This window comes from Pleurodeles waltl, chromosome 1_2 (assembly GCF_031143425.1).
Source record: "Pleurodeles waltl isolate 20211129_DDA chromosome 1_2, aPleWal1.hap1.20221129, whole genome shotgun sequence".
NCBI classification, from domain to species: Eukaryota; Metazoa; Chordata; class Amphibia; order Caudata; family Salamandridae; genus Pleurodeles; species Pleurodeles waltl.
The window spans coordinates 1,174,313,982-1,174,332,018 of NC_090437.1; the positions used below are offsets into that span (position 1 = coordinate 1,174,313,982).

Genomic DNA, 18,037 nt, shown 5'->3' on the forward strand with positions numbered 1-18,037 from the left:
TTGCGAGTCGGTACCGACTCGCAAATTGTGAACTGAGCATCGCAATCGGCATTTTGCATGGCGCAAACGGAGATTTTCGCAGTTTGCACCATGCAAAATGCTTGCTACATCTGGCCCTTAGTGATTCCCAGTGGGTCACAATTTGCGACCTACCTCATGCATATTGATGAGGTAGGTCTTTGTGACCCATTGGGAATGGCCGCACTCACAGGGATGGTGGCCTGCTGGGGACAGCAGACCACCATGTCTGTGACAGCTTTTAAATAAAGCAGTTTTTTTTAAATGCAGCCTTTTTTCCTTAAAGGAAAACAAGGTGCATTTCAAACAAAAAAGGAAAAGTTTTCTTTTCACTTTTTCAGAGTAGGCAGTGGTCCGTGGGACCACTCACTACTTGCTCTGAAAAAATATTCACGCTTCCATTCACAAAGGGGAAGGGGTCCATTAAATTTTGCATATAATTCGTGAAACAAGATATGTTGTATGACATGTCTCCAGTCTTGGCATCTAAACGTTACACTCTGCATCTGAAGTTGTGGCAAGTGTTTTTGTGTGACGTTTAGATGTAAATACAGGAGACACATTACATACAGACATTCTTCTTTCACAGACGGTATGCAAATTATTTGCACTCCTTTTCAGGGTTGAGCCTGCGAGTGAATGCACTTACACATTCGTCACTGCTGTGCTCAGTAAAGGGCTTAGAGCCCGCCTGTTGCTCATTATTTGTTTGTTTGCGTGGCACTCTTCTTTACAGCCTCAAAATTTGTCAAGGCATGTCTGGCATCATTTCCGTTCCTCTGTGTGGAGCAGGGATCAAGCACTAATTGATTTCAACTCAATTAGTGCCCGTCTGCTGCTCATGACGTGATCAAGGTACTATTTTCTTCTAATGTCCAGTGCCCCACAAACAGAAGGCTTGTTGAAAAGTTTTATTTTTTAAAGCTACCTTTATTTTATTTTGTTAAGTCGTCTTTTCTCAGTTTCCACTCATGTTTTCTTTTTTTTTCTTTTTTTGCTCATTGGCGCTGTTGTCCAAAGAAGACAATTAACTTGTTTGAAATATGCGAGACCTATTGCACTGCAAATGCTTGTTTTATTTGTACGTGTGAAGACTGTGCATGCGTGGCACACACACATACTAACTTTGTTTTGCTCCTGATTTCACTCGATCTGCTATGCGAAGAAGCCTTTAATGCACAAGTATTCTGAGACAAAACATGCCTCTATCCTAACGTGGATCATGCACCATAATACCAGTTTACCTGTACTGAAGGATAGAAAAAGCCGTACATCTTGATCTGCATCATATACAGGTCTGTAAGTACTAACTACACTGGTTGCCTGTACATCAGTACAGAGCTCTTACAGTACACCTCTACCCTACTTTGGCATTACAATACTCAAGCATCCAAAGGGCTCTCTCAAAGCACCTTCATCTAAACCTGCATCATGAGATAGTTTATTCGTACTGACCCTCTTATGCATGCTGGGGCAGCTAGTGTATCAGTAATGAGCTAGTTTATTAGTACTGACACACCTACCAATAGTGAGACAGCTAGTTTATCAGTACTAAGCTAGTTTATTAGTACGGACACACCTACCAATAGTGAGGCAACCAGTTTATCAGTACTGAGCTAGTTTATTAGTAAAGACTCACGTACCAATATTGAGGCTGCTAGTTAATCAGTACTGATCTAGTTTATTAGTACTGAAACGCTTATCAAGGCTGAGGGAGCTAGTTTATCAGTACTGAACTAGTTTATCAGTACTGACTCACCTATCAATAGTAAGGCATCTAGTTTATCAGTACTGGACTAGTCCTTAAAATGATTCTGAAGGAGTTGGTAAACTCATTTTGCTATTTAGAAATGCTTTTCTGAATTGCAAAATGGGTGTAGTAGATAGCAACAAGTCATGTTGGTGTTTTAAGCTCTGTGATTTTGTGAATCTCATGGGTTGCGACTGCAAAATGGCTATATACACCAGGACCAAAGTCGTTTTTATCCCCAGTGCCACTGAATAAACTCTGAATGTCTTATCACTTGTATGCGTGTCTTTCCCTTCACAGCCAGTGTGCTGGAACTCGCAATGCAACCAGTGACAATTCATTACTCATAAGGAGATCATCGGCACCGAACAATTCTTCATTGAAATGAGTTAAGCATTATGGTGTGCATAGCCATCCATTCTTGTGGTGAGATGATGGTGAAAGGGACATTTTGAGACTGGAGTGTATAAGGGAAAAATAATTGGCTGTTGTGAGAACATAGGTGGTAGGAGAAGTTAAAGGAGGAGATGGTCATATATGGAGAAGTGGTATAGGACAAAAATAGTCAGGGGCAACAATGGGTGTCTTGAGGGACTCCAATGCAGAGATGGTAGGCATGGACAGGTCAGAGCACTAGGAGACTGGAAAATAACATTGGTAGATGTAGAAAGTGCCAAGGGTGGTGAGCTTATTGAAGAGTATCGAGTGGTTGATAGCATCAAGTAAAGCTGAGCAGAATAGATGGCTAAAAAGTGATGCAAGTCAGTTGTGATGAGCTGTAGTAATCAAGTTGGAGATGTAAGTGAGGGTAATTTCTATGGAGCAGATGGTAGAAGCCTAAAGGACGGGATAAATAAAGTTGTTTATAGATATATAGTAAATATTGAAACAATGCTTTCAAGAATTTTAGAGAAAATGTCAGTAAGAGAGATGAGCATCCACGCTAATTTTTTCAAAGAGATTTATGCAGGGCTGATTTCATTTATAGCTACACAAAAATCACTGCACAGATATAATTAGTTCCTCTGTTACCCGTAGGTCAAATGAGGATATATATTCACTTGAAATAACACAAGTTAAAGTTAGTTATGGTTGAGCGAATACAAAAACAAAAAGTCTTGAAATTCATCACTTATGGTATGCAACACACAATGCGCACCATGAACACAATGTACTTTATTCACCTTCCATGTAGCCATTTTGAGCTCTACGTGGCATGTGGCCAACCCTAGTGGGCAGACTTTCCCTGCTATGCACGCCATTCAGCTTTTCACAGTGAGGGACGCCTGCAAGGGCCATTGCCTAATCTGCACAGGCAGAGAACACCAGCTATGCACAGCCTTTAGCAATTCCCTGCTAGGGTTGGCCATTTTTGACCCTCCCCTTTAACTTTGCCCCTCCTCCGTCTGATCTGATTTTATTGAATTGAGCTGAATTTGCTGTATGCCATGTTTTGTGCAGATTCACCAAACAGAGCCAAGGTTATGAATTAATTACGTCTTTACTGTGCTCCTCCATTATTTTTGCCCCCTCAACAGATCTGCTTAAAACTTGACATTTCAATATAATGCTAAACCTGCCAAATGTCAGCCACATTTTCTGGAAATTCATCTAACGGTGCTACATCTATTAGCAACTGAACCACTTCTTTAAAGGGAGAGCACTAAACAAACACTAAAGTAAGCTAAAGATTTTAAATCATCCACATTGTATGCATTCTATGCATTTTACCCATCAAAAGCTGCCAAAGTTAGTAGCAAATAAAATTGTTTTGACACCCTATTCAAATTCACTCCACCTAGTCCCCCATGCTGGATCCACAAGAATCTTGCACTGGCTGAAATTTATTAACTGCCAGCCACATTTAATGCAGTGCCAAATTTATTAGAAAACGAAAATGTAATGTATCAGCATTAACTTGCACTTCCTGATGAGCTTACACAATCCAATAGAGATACCAATAGAAGTCTAGGGTCCATATTTTGTCGGATAGGGTGCTGTACTAAAATGTAGAGGATGTTCCATCTGCTGTATTTCGATTGCCATTGACTATTATGCATTTGTACTACAAATGACTCAACTTCTGCCATGTTTTTGGTGGTGTACCTTGTCTGCCATACTCTAAGGCCCTAAGTCTTCTAGCCTTCTGCCAAATTATGTGGCGTAATAAAAGGCCCTGCATCCCCTGCAGTGCAGGAGTGGCTGAAGCTCCAAGGGGCCCCTTCAGCAAAACTGGTAGGTGGTGGGCTGGGGAGGAGGGGGCCTCTCTGTGTACTTTGCAGAGTGGGCCCCATCAAGTTTTGTTACATCACTGGTTGGCAGAGGTATACACCCTGTCCAAGTGGGGTTCATAATCCTAGTCAGGGTAAGTCAGATACAGACTTTAAACTAACCTGTGCTGACCCTCAGGTACCTTGGCACAGAGCAGGCAGGCTTAACTTAAGTAGCAATGTGTAAAGTATTTGTGCAACACACACACAGTAACACAATGAAAAAAACACAAAAAAGACTCCACACAAGTTTAGAAAAATAGAAAATATTTATCTGAGTAAAAAAAGACCAAAATGACAAAAATCTGTAGAAGTCGAGATATGAATTATTAAAGAATAAGCTAAAAATAGTGCTCAGAAGTCTCTAGCGGTCAAACTGTTACATATGAGGTCGTAAGGAACCAATGCAAATCCAAAATTCAGGCCAACCGCATTGGATTGCAGGTCGGATACAGTACCAGGTAAGTTTAGCTGAAGTTTTACCTTCTCAGTTTGGTGCCAAGAGCCTGTTCATGGGCACAAAGAGGACAGGCTGGAACCTTCCTGTCACAAGTGGCAATGTTGGTGTGCAAAGAGATGAAATTGTGCCGTTCAAACTGATCCTTTGTGTGAGTGCTGCGGTTTGGGTGCGAACGTGCCCGTTTGAGGGCGCGAAGAGCCCAAAAGCTTGATTTGAAGAGCAAAAAGAGCAGAAAGACCACTTTCAAGAGCCTGGAGAAATGCATTTTGGAGGCCAGGAGCTGGTTGAAGGCTCATTCAGGATAATTAACAGGTGAGTTGTAAGAAGTCTTTTGTGTCCCGGACACTTCAGAAAACAGAAGGCAAGCCCGGAGGCCCTTGGAGTCACTCTGGGTTCAAGAGAGATGGGTCCAGTCCTTGTCCACAGCAGGGCAGAGTTCAGCAGGCAGCAGAGGCAGCTCAGCAAAGCAATGACGCAGTTCCTCAGAACAGTCAGTAAAGCATAGTGGCAATCCTTGTAGCACAGCAGTCCTTACTTCAGCAGAGTTCTTACCAAGTCCCATAGTGTACGTTCTTGGTAGGTAGGTTGAGAGCCCAAGTACTTATACCCAAATGTGCCTTTGAAGTGGGTGGTGACTTCAAAGCAGGTCCTTGAAGTGCACAGGTCCCCCTTTCATCCCAGCCCTGGCTCCAGACTATCAGTCTATGGGGACCAAAGTTTTAGGCACATCAAAAAATGCCTTTTCAATGGAAAGTGTGACAATCAACACTACACAGTGGCGACTGCCACTTCATTATTTATTGTATGCAACACATAACACACGTCATTAACACAATGTACTTGATTCACATTTCATGTACCCATTTTAGGTTGTGCATTGCCTGCAGGCAACTCTTGTTGGCAGACATTCCTTGCTATACACAACGTTCAGCTTTGTGCAATGAGGGATGGCGCTAGAGCTTAGCCTTTGATCAGCCGATTGCCTAAGTCCTTCAGGCAGACAACCTAGCAATGCAAAGCCTTCAGTCACACATAGCTCGCTGATGTCAAGGGTATTTCTTTGGAAACCAAGAAGGTGAATGCTCGTATTGAGCAGAAATTAAAAAGAGAGCACCCATCAGGTTCAATACTCACACTCCAAAAGTTCCCTCTTTTGTCTCCCTTCCATAATCCATAGTATTTGTTAACCCTTTTAATGAGACCCACCATTCAGCTCACTCTTGTAGCTTTCTGCCTTCTCCATTTGTGACGTGTTTTCGTTTTTCTCTTCCTCCGCCTTTCCCATACGTGTCTTTTGCTCGCAGTATACAATATGTTCGAGGCAGAAAATAAGGGCCCGATTTATACTTTTTTAGCGCCGCATTTGTGTCATTTTCTTTTATGCAAAAGCGGCGCAAACTTACAGAACTCAATGATATTTTGTAAGTTTGTGCCGCTTTTGCGTCAAAAATTTATGCAAATGAGGCGCTTAAAAAGTATAAATATGGGTCTAAGGGCCGGCCCTCAAAAATAAATGTACTCCATCACAAATGTGGCAGATGCCCCATCCGCTAGTAAAGGAGCCTCAGTGGAAATAGTTGGCCATAAGGAATAATTAAAAAAATCTGAGTTTTTTATTTGAGGTTTGATTTTCATTGACCATTTTTATGTGACATTTCTGAGGCCCCACAGGGGTTTATATCTTAATCTAGAATTTACTCTCGACAGCGCACAGTCTGGTTCTTCTGCCAAGACGTGGCCTTGCCAATGTAAGCAGAAAGTTCAAAAGTGTAAATGGACAGGCAAGTATAAACAACCCCAGACAGAAAAATATGAGCAGTTAGAATATGATCAGACATTTACAACTACTGACATGGTTTTGTCAAGTTCATGTGTTACTTTTGATTGGTTTAACATTTTCTAAAATTCTTGTTTTAGATTTATTTAGTTAATGAGCATCCGATGTCTTCACGCAGGCATCCTTTGTTTGGGCGAAACGTCCCCTTGTCCAGTGGATCTGGGTTCATCATGTCGGACCTGGGATTGATTGTGACCAATGCTCATGTGGTGTCGAGCAACAGCGCAGTATCCGGCCGACAACAGCTGAAAGTCCAGCTTCAAAATGGAGATACATATGAAGCAACAATTAAAGATATTGACAAGAAATCCGACATTGCAACAATAAAGATCCATCCTAGAGTAAGTAATTCTTGTTAAGCTTCCTCAATTACAATCTAAATTAGCTTTCATTTCTATATATAAATCTCTAAACAGAGGAAAGAATACTTTCCGTGAAACTAAAAGCTAGCAGGCCATTCAGAATTTGCCCCGGCGACGATGGCCCCATTCTTAGTCAAGCTCCACCCTTTCTAAACCTGATCTGGAAGTCCCACAGTTGGAATGGTATCAATAATAATGAACATTATGTCCTGTCCCGGAAGTACATTTATAGTAAGTGATGTGGGCTACTGACACCACTATCTCTAACTTCGAGATCAATCCTGTAGCTATTCACCCACAGACCCACAAAGTAATGAACAGAAATTGACATTATTGTGAGTAACCAACGATAGTGATTTAGGGCCAGATGTAGCAACTTTGCAAATGCGAGTTGCAATTTGCGAGTCCGCAATTTGCAATGCAGAACGGTGTCTCGCTATGGGGTCGCAAAGACCCACCTCATTAATATTGATGAGGTGGGTCACAAATTGCGGCCCCATAGCGACTATGGGCACTCACGGGTATGGAGGCCTGCTGGGACCAGCAGACCTCCATGTCCGTGACTGCTTTGAAATAAAGCAGTTTATTTTTTTCAAGTGTAGCCCGTTTTCCTTAAAGGAAAACGAGCTGCACTTAAAAAAAAAAACGAAACCTTTAGTTTCGGATTTTTTCAGGGCAGGTAGTGGTCCCTTGGACCACTTCCTACTCTGAAAAAATATTGGTGGGTCCAATCACAAAGGGGAATGGGTCCCATGGGGACCCCTTCCAATTTGCGAGTGGGTTACCATCCACTTCAAGTGGATGGTAACTGCGACTCCATTTGCGACCGCGTATGCGGTCGCAAATGCAATTGCATACCACTGCGAGTTGCAAATAGGAAGGGAACACCCCTTCCTATTTGCGACTCTGAAATGCATTTTGCGAGTCGGTCCCGACTCGCAAAATGCATTTCTGCATAGCAAACTCCGGTTTGCGATTCGCAAACGGCGATTTTTGCCGTTTGCGAGTCGCAAACTGGTTGCTACATCTGGCCCTTAGTTATTGGATTAGTTACATGTCATGCGGGTCAGGCCCATCCCAAATGACCCACATCCCCAGCCTGTCCTTGGAAGTGGCATCAATGGAAGTGTCCATATCTGGTTTGTTATGGGTTATTGATTTCGCTAACCATAGGCATTGTGGGACTTAGCTAATCCCCACTGACCACCAATCCTCAAAACTGAGCCTTAGAAACTAGTGTACACAAAGTGTGAGATTTAACCATCGTAAACTTCCATTAGGTCCAGGCCCAACCCATTTACCATTCACCCTCTCAATACATTGAACAGGAATTAACATTATTAGAAGTAACCATATATGGAGGTGTCATCAACTACTGACCATGCAATCCTCTCTTCTCAGTGGTCATGTCACTCAGCTCCAGGCCTACGCACTCCATGTTTGTGGCTAGTTTTTATTATACCAAGCGTAACTAATAATCTATTATTCACTGTTTCACTGTTGGTATAATAAAAAATGGTACCCAGCAACCGTCTGAGACAGTTAGTGAAACTGTCTCATGACTGGCGCAGGTCCATGAAGGCACCTACTCTAACCATCAGATAAATTATTCAGGGCTGGTGTAACCACAGCCCTGGTCTCAGGGGTCTGGCACGCCTCAATGCCTCGACCATTTGTGATGTACTAATGGTAGCCGTTGACACCTCAGGCTTGTGCCCTGTAGTGTCTATGGCTAACTGGCAATCAACCAGTCACACCATCTTTTCACAACTCACCACAGAGTTGGGAAATGGTGGTTGAAAGAGCAGAGGCTGAAACCTCAAATCTTTGACTGTGCAGGGTCGAAGTTTCAGTTTCACGCTCCAGTGCTGGAAGCAGAATGAAGCAGCAAGAGTCCAAGGAACCTGCACAATTAGCAAGGTAAGTAAAAATATAAAGCTTTTAGAAGCTGTACGTTATGAGCAAGAGTGTGTCTGTGAGAGAGAGTATTTGTATATGTGAGCAGATGTGGCATGACACAAAATGATGGGCCCTCCTGCAGAATGTGAGGAAAGACCCTCACAGATATTCTTTGACCTTGTTCTGATTGGGGGCCCTCTTAAAGGGTTCGGCTGTAGGGGTCTGTGTTATGCCTGTGCATGTGCGTGTGTATGTGCGTGTGCGTGTGTGAACAAAAGTGAGTACAAGTAAGAATGAATTAGAGTGAGGGAGAATGATGGTGAGCATAACAGAGTGTTACTGTGTATGAGACTGAGTGAGTCACATTCTGAGTTAGTCTTAATGAGTAATGAGTCAGAGAATAAGTGAGACAGACTGAGTCCGTTTGAGTGAAAATTTGTAAAACTGAGTGAGAATGAGTGAGACTGGTTCAGAATTGAGAATGAGGAACTGTGTGAGACTCAGTGAGTGAGGATGAGTGATAAAAATGAGTGAAACCAGGTGAGTATGAGTGAATCAGAGTGATATTGAGTGAATCAGAATGGGTTAGACTGACTGAATGAGTGAGACTGAGTGAGTCTTTGAGACAGAGTGATACCAAGTGAGACTGAGTGAATGAATGAGAATGAGTGAGACAGATTGCAAGTGACTGAGTCAGAGTGCTGTTGAGTGATTCAGAATGAGTAACAATGAATGGGATGGCGTCACAATGAGTGAGACTGAACAAGTATGAGTCAGAGTGAGATTCAGTGAATCAGAATGAATGGGAATGAGTGAATCAGGGAGAATGAGTGAGAATGAGTTAGAGTGAACTGAGTTAGACTTAGTGAGATTGAGTGAGGATGAATGGGACTGTGTGAGACTGAGTGAGACTGAATGGATCAGAATGAGTAGGGCTGAATGAAAGTGAGAATGAATGAGGCTGAGTGGGTCAGAGTGATAATGACTCATTGCGTAAATCAGTTAGACCTAGTGAGAATAAGTGAGTCAGTGTTGGACCTGGCCCTCTCTGAAGGGTCATTCCAAATTTTTGCCTTCCTTTGCTAAACCCATTTTTATTGACTTTTAGGACTCAGTGTACATTTTCTTTGCTACCCAGTGGTAAAGTGCTTGTGCTTCCTTGAAAACATGGGTGGTACATTTAATTTACTTTTAAGTCCCTAGTAAATTGTACTACTTGTACCTAGGGCCTGTAAACTAAATGCTACTAGTGGGCTGCAACACATATTGTGCCACCCACTAAAGTAGCACTGTAAAACATGCCTGAAGCCTGCCACTGCAACCTGTAGTTTAGGTTGAAATAGCTGCTTCAATCTGAAACAATAGACTTTTTTTCCAGCCCTTAACCTCTTTTTTTAATATTTATAAGTCATACCTAGGTTAGAGCCTAAAGTCTATTAGGGCAAGGTGCATGGTATTTAAAAAGTAGGACATATGTACATAAGTTATACATGTCCAAGCAGTGCAAAGCTCCTAAAGCTGTTTTTCTCTGTTGAAAGGATGTCTCTACTTTAGACTAGGACTGCATTACACTATTACCCTTATTAAGTGATAACTCCAGTTTGAGAACAGATAGAGAAATACTTTTTCCACTCAAAAGAATTGTAATTTAAAATCCTCTTTAATGGTAAAGTCTGAAGAACTGACTAGAACCAATTTGCGAGTAGGCCAGGGATTTTCCCCACTCAAAGGCTGTCACCAAGTATAAATGTGGCAACTTCCAAACCTCTCATCAGAACTCTTGTATACCTGTGGAAGATTCTGAAGATTCTGAAGAAGGACTTCCCTGCGGTCCAAAGAAGGGAGATGACATGCTTGCCTTGAACCCATGTTCCACGGTTTGATTCCAAATGTCAGTTATATGACCTGTTTGAGCTATAGGGACACAATAGCTTCCAGACACCTCACTGCAGAAGTCCAGCTGAGCAGCACCAACTGGACCTACCTGAGTCCTGCTGCTGGCCCCTGCTGAAGTGAGTCCTGATCATCAAGAGGTGACCACCAGGCCCTGGACCCTTGCCTTGTACCAGAGTTACTCCTTTTGAAATGAAGGTAAAGATAGCTCCTTGCGACCATGTAGTAACCTCTTTGTGCCAAGAAATGACCACCCACAGGGACCGCTAATGTGAAGATTCCAGAGGGGCCTACACCTTGTACTGACAGAAACCTTCCACATTGTTCACCAGTAAGAAGCTCTATCAAGACCTGCACTTTGCGCCAACAGCGATCACCCGCGATGACCAACAACGCAAGGGTCCAGTGTGACCCACACCTCATGCCAATAGTGACAGCCCTTGTCGACTGCCAAGGTGAAGCTCCATCCATGACCGGTTTTTGGCACCAAAACAGCAAAATGAAACAAGTGCTGCTTTCATCTAGAAAGAATTGGTGCCACAGCAACTTTACATGTTCGCAGAGCAGCGGCTGACATCTACAGCTCCACTACTCACTTCTGGCATTCCAGACTTTGGCAATTCCCCTTCAAGTGAAGATTCCCTCCATTGTCTCTGCTAAGAAATGGTATTGATGGTGGTCTGACTGAAGAGTAGAAATAAATGAAGCAGGATGAATGAGGCAGAGCACATGGAAACCCATGAGGTAATTAATGTGTGGCCTCCATCCTTGTAAAGAATGTTAAAAGAGGAACAGAACTGAAAATAAAACGGTAAAGGGTTTGTAAGCATAGGCAAGATTCAATTAATTGATGTTATGAAAAAATGAATTTGTTTTTACTGGTACATTTTCTAGCAAACTATAATGGCATCTGGCCTTTTTCAGGTAGAAGGAATTTGCCATTTCTTTCACACAAATAATGGACTAGCCAGTGAGGGACCATATTACATAATGGGCCTGGACAGCAGAGGAGACACAGGACCTGATTTACATAAGCAAATTTACACTTTTGCATAAGTTTAGGTTTTCTTTGGTATTCACAAATTATGAGTTAATAGTACGTTCACAACTGCGGAAGCACCGCAGTCAGGATGGAGAACTCCACACATAAAATGATAGACCTGTCCTAGCTTTTTATTTGCAGACTTCTCAGCCCCCAACACCGGAGTCTCCACAGTGGTAAATTACTATCACCTCATAGTTTGTGAATACAAAAAAAAAGTAAAATTACACAAAAGTGGAAGTTGAACTTTGTGAATCAATTCATAAAACCGAAACTTGTACAAGGATAATTTGATAATAATGAATGTACAAATATACAGCAAAGGGCGGCATACTTGTCAGGGAGACCAGATCCTCGGGGTCTGCGCAGGTTCCCAACATGTCCACCACTAGACAGCTCCAAGACTCCGATAGATAAAATCACAGAGCCTGAGAGAGTCCAAGCGGGGGAAAAGGGGATTAGGATGGGAACAGCTGGGAAGGAGACCTGAGGGAAGCAAAAGGTTAAACCACACAATATCAAGATTACATCACATTGATTTTCACTAGACTATGATTCTAAGCATTGCAATACTGTAACCATGGATAACTTAAGAAAGGACTAACAACTAGGCCTCAAAACATCTGGGTACCTGGGAAGGAATCAAGAATGATTAATACAACTTCTCAATGAAACTTTTCATGAAATGTTACACATTGTCTAGGAATATAAGAACCTTCTAGAATTATGTTTTCAGAACAAACATGGTCTTTTTACGTGAGGACAAAAAGTAATCTGAACATTTCCTGGAACACAATAAGAATTGTATTAAGGACTTAATATGCACATATAATGTAACATCTTGAATTTTAACACCTAGTTTTAAATGCGGGAAATGAATCGCGCACACTGCCGATTTCAACAAGGATATGTAAATGCCATGAAATGATTGCGCACTCTGCAAGCGATCTGAAACATCAGGATTTAAATGCGGTAATGAATTGTGCGTCTTGCCGATTCGAATGCCACCATGTAAATGCCAAGAAATGGTCGCGCACAATGATTAGCAAAGTTTTAATGCAAGGAATGAATTGCGCGTCTTGCTGATTCGAATGCCGCCAGGTAAATGCCAAGATATGGTTGCGCACAATGATTATCAAAGTTTTAATGCAAGGAATGAATCGCGCGTCTTGCCGATTCGAATGCCACCATGTAAATGCAAAGAAATGGTAGCGCAAAATGAGTATCAAGAGTTAAATACAAGGAATGAATCGCGAGTCTTGCCGATTCGAATGTCAATATGCAAATGTCTAGAAATGGTCGCGCACACTGTTGCTGACCCAAATCTCAAAAGTAAAATGCCAAGAATGAATCGCGCGTCTTGCCGATTCAAATATCAACATGTAAATGCCAGAAACCAAGAGCACATTCACACGCACAAGGAAAAATCTTCCAACATGAAAACTAGGCCCAAAAACTCGAATGCCTTCGAAAACAGGATCGGGGGCCCAGCCCGACCTCAGTCTTACCGCCCTGATCAAGGATCAACAATGCAATGAAGGCCAAAGGCCTGGAAGATCAAGGTAGGCCCCCGGAACAGGAGCTCAGGAAATTGCTGCTGCTCTGCACCGGGACCTCTGAAGAGTGAGCACATAGGGCTGGGCTGGCTACCGTATATAGAGTCTGGCCTGGCCCACAAACCACACCCAGTCATCCTGCAGAGAAAGCTTCTAGTAGGCCCTGGAAAGGGACTACGCCGTGACACACTCTGAAAGCCTGCAGCAATACATTGCAAATGAACAGTATTTACAAGCACCTTGAATATAGGTCTTCAGGATTAAACTCTGCAATGCAAAAGGATAAACAACAGCATATCAACATAATGCATGAATTACGTTATTTCATAAGTGCTGTTTTTTTGCATTCCAGTTGCCCATAGAGCGCGCACTGCCCTGATGTTGACAATACTGATGTGTTCTTCTGGACAGACAATATGCAATGGTAAAGAAAAAAGAAAACAGGATCCTATACAAGGGTCTGCAGGAGTCACATACTTAAAAGTCAAGCTAAGGGTCCCTTGCAGAGAAACAAACTGGCAGCCATGTTGGTGCATCCTCACTACATGCTAAGGAAGCCCTGCTTCCCAGTTTTGACAATGATGTCCAGGACTCCCTCATGACAATTGGCATAGGTAAGGACTGTGCTTACCCTTAGGTGGACCCCCAGTTAATGGCTGGGGACCTCAATCAAGCCCCCAGAGTGCTGTGAGTCTGGCCATCCACTCTTTGAGGGCATACTGGGCGCTCGTCTGTACCTGCCCACACCACTACTGTGTAGGAAAGTGCAGCAAAACAAACCCCTGCTTCCATGTTGGACAACAACACAGTGATGAGTGCCCAGGCTGGATGATAACTCTTAGGCACCAGCAATCTAGATTGGATTCAGACCATCATCCTTAACCAACCTTTGAATTGGGGAACCAGGATTGAATCCCTACATCGGCTCTGCATCCTTTGATTCTGGGCAAGTCACTTAATCTATTTGTCCCTAAAAAAACACAAAAAAACATAAGGCACAAATTTAAGAAGCTCCAGCACCACTTTTGTGTCATTTTTTTGACGTAATGTGGCTTTAGGCTTCAAAATCGCCACACCATATTTACAAAGTGGCACAGTCTCCTGCAAGCAGCCAACCACATGCTGCTCACGGCCTTTCGCTGTGTATAGTTGGGGGTTGGCCACAAAGCCTGCAGCCAGACTCTGTGGCTAATGGGCCCCTAAGGCAGCCAACCCCACCGTGCACACAGCCTTTGGCCGTGTGCAGTGAGGAGTTGGCCACAAGGCCTGTCCCTGGGGATCCCTGGGTCTTATTTTTAAAGAGGAGGGGGCCAGAGTGCCCCCTTCCCCAAACCTATTATGGCCCTGGGCGCCCCATCCCCCACGGCCAAATATATTTTAAAGGGGAGGGGCTATGTGGCACCCCTTTTCAGATCCCCAGGGCCACTATTATCATTTTTAATTTAAAAAAAGAGTGAACAGTGGTACAATGTATCCCAGCTAGACCCTCGAAGATCGTTGATGATAACACAAACCACCTGTTAACAATTAAATAGAGGAACACCTCTAATGTATACATATTGTTCACTTTCTGCTTCAAGCCCCCTAGCTTTTGTCATATGAAATATTATCCTACAATTCCACGGTATTAAGACAGAAAAATATTCAGGACGTATAGCATTAGAGGTGGTGTTTTTATTTCTTCTCAGTACAACCCAAAACAATCACTGTAGATGGTACAATGATGATGTTTCGTAGCTGATTCACCTGACACATGTTTCTTCTCAACTTAGGACTTTTTCAGATAACTGTATATCCCAAAGGTAGATTGGTGAAGGGTAGGAAGTGTTTTTCCTTCTTAATAAGACAATATATCAATAACAAGTGAAAAGTAACCAAGCGGTCTTGTCTGCCAATAATACTGCCCCCCGGGCCAATTTTGGCCCAGGGGCCTCAACTCCCAGGCCCTGGCAAACAAAGGGTGGGTGCCCTGGAGCCCACCCAAGGGCACCTACAACACTATCATTTGTGGCCGTGAGGGTGCCCCATGGCACTAGCCACTTCCCTACATCCGTGGGAGCCGGCATTGCTCCCACCCGCAGGCAGCAGCAAATAATGTTGCTTCTTGCAGGAGGAAGCAGTATTTAGATCTGTTTCCCTGCCCACATCTCTGCAGGGAGGAACACAGATCTAAAGTCTGCTGCTAGAGGCAGGGACGTTTTTCAGGCCCCTGCCCACTGAGAGTGGACTTGATGTTTGCTCCTGTTTGGCTGAAGATTTGAAATTCCTCCCGCCAAGTGAGAGCAAACACATGATTCTCTGCCCACACCAGGACATCTTGGGGCATAGCAAATGACCCGACTCGGGGGGGCGAGGTCCCCAGGGCCATTAATGGACCACTCTCCTATACACTTATGGCTGGGGCCCAGCGGAGGGAGGTCCCCAGCACTGAAATTTATTACACGGCTGGATCCCTGAGCGATGAGGTCCCCGGGGACGAATACATTCGTGGAGAGGGGCTGCATATCACCTCCCCCTTTACTATACGGCCAGGCCCTGGGAATACAATTGTATTTTGTAAGTTTGCACCGATTTTGCGTGAAAAAACGACGCAAATGCGGCGCTAAAAAAGTATAAATATGGTTAATATATTTGTTAAATACTAAACACCACAAAATATGATAACTATTGTGCTATCATTGTCACACGTCACTAGGGATGCTGACTTCAATAGAGGTGCTTTCTTATAGAATGCTTGTTGATGCTAACTACTGTATATCAGAATTCTATAGAACTAGATATAGAAACAGCAAAGTTAATAGCAGAAAAATAATGGCTACGTTATCTCTCCAGCCAGTCATTTGTCTGGCCTCCTCCTAACAACACACACCAGCCTTTTAGGTCTACCCTTTTCTGCTGCCACTATAGAAGCATTTACAGTGTGTTAGTTTGTAGAACTGTGCGTTGTGTTGCCTGTGTATTTTAGCCACCTCCTGTTTTAGACATGATATCTAATTGACTGTAACCATTGCTTCTAGAAAAAAATGCCAGTTTTGTTGCTTGGCCACTCGGCTGATCTACGACCCGGAGAGTTTGTTGTGGCCATTGGGAGCCCCTTTGCCTTGCAGAACACTGTGACGACTGGCATTGTCAGCACAGCACAGAGGGATGGGAAGGAACTTGGTTTGAGAGACTCAGATATGGATTACATTCAAACGGATGCTATTATTAATGTAAGTATGACGCCCAGGTGTGGACAATTCGCTTATTTAATCGATGCATGTAAAAGCCCTAAGTGTTCTTAATTACACTTTACAACTGAACTTGTGACAGATGACAACCCTCAGGTGTGACACATTCTGTGAACGAAAACAAGCCATCGTCTAGCATGAGTCTTGCAGAAAAATATTTTAGTAGCAATGTTGTTTTGGAATGTAGAGGGAAACCACTTTAGACAACTAAGCAAATTACCACATTGTGCCACTGAAAGCCAATATTCTGTTTATTCTAGATATATTTATGCTAGCCAGCTCTGGATATCTTCAGAGAGAGGTGTTCACTTCTATCATCCAGGCACAACCTGGCACCCATTCAATTTCTACATTGGGTACGATTAGTACTCAAACAAGAACCTAGAAGCTTTTCTGTCCAGCAGCATCACCTACACATGCAAATCCATAGCAGGGCAAAGAATCTTAGACTTCAATATGTCAAGGATGTCATATACAGTGTACCTGGGATCAGAAGTGAGAGGGTAAACTCCATTCTCACCTTGAGAGCCGTGCACTTTTGGAAGAAAAATAGTTTCCCCGACAATTTACTGAAACCTTCAATATCGCAACATTCTAGTTGGATGTCAAATGCACACAATGGGCCTAGGGTTATTGTGCTTCCAAGCTAGCCCTATGGCATTTGAGCTGTATCAAAATTGTGATTGTCGATCGCGTTGATTTGTAATGCATTGCACTTCTACTTGTGTGGTCTGTCAGTAAGGAAGTTTAAAACGTATGACAGGCCCTGTATGGGCCATTCATTGCTTTGATTTCTTACACTCGTGAACTAATCTGAGTGATTTTGGGTGATGTACGGTACCTTTCAAAATCTAAAATTCACAGATGAAATTTTGGGTGCAGACTTAAACAATTAGATTACTGGTTTCAAAACTATCAGAGAAAATTATAATAGAGTAGCGTAACACATTTGTTCTGAAGTATGATAATAAAAAAGCACAGACTGATCTGCCCCAGATCCACCCTTATAATACATATTTTATATGTCCTTGGTATCTGGAACTACAGCTCTGGATCACTGTATTTTTTTGTTTTTCAGATCAAAAGTTCCTGGGGCGGTAACTGAGTTTTAATGTTTTAATAAAATTCCATGTCCACTGCAGATGAGGGCCCTTTGTCACAACATTGATCATATGTACACCAAAAAACACGGGCATCGGAGAGCATGTGTAGCCAGTCATGGCTCACGGGGATTCCTGGAGGCGGGGCGGCACACAGGAGGGTGGGATTAATACATTTACATTTATTGAAATACATCTTTTTTAAAACTCACCTCCTCCGCTGCGCGCTGCTTCTCTCTCCCACGTTGTTGCTGCACGCAGGCACAGGCTCCCAGCCTGCCCTGCAGCCAGCCCTGACGCTGCTCAAAGCAACGTTAGGATTGGCTGGTCTCCAGCCCACCAACACAGTGGTCATTACATACAACAATGCCCAAAAAGGGGAAACACAGTTGGCCGGCCAGCCAAACACACATGCGCTCTGAGGGGAGTGCACAGTGCACTCCCCTCTGCTCGTCACCCCCAGTGCCCGCCCATTTCACAAGGAAGGGATAATAAACAAAGTATATTATCCCTTCCTTGTGAAAGGATTTGTAGCGGCTGCTTCTGTCGGGGGGGGGCGACACTCCTCTGCTCTTATGGAGGAGACGCCCCTATGTGTAACAATTACATCATTTGGAAGT

The 18,037-nt window shown here is 43.2% G+C and overlaps 1 protein-coding gene across 1 annotated transcript in view; it reads left to right on the forward strand.

Moving 5' to 3' along the window:
• HTRA3 (HtrA serine peptidase 3) overlaps nucleotides 1-18,037 on the forward strand; it is a 263,892-nt gene that overhangs the window by 106,065 nt on the left and 139,790 nt on the right. The window contains exons 3-4 of the mRNA XM_069203412.1: nucleotides 6,454-6,676; nucleotides 16,105-16,299. Of these exons, the coding sequence (XP_069059513.1) occupies nucleotides 6,454-6,676; nucleotides 16,105-16,299 (418 nt within the window). The remainder of the gene's footprint in view (nucleotides 1-6,453; nucleotides 6,677-16,104; nucleotides 16,300-18,037) is intronic.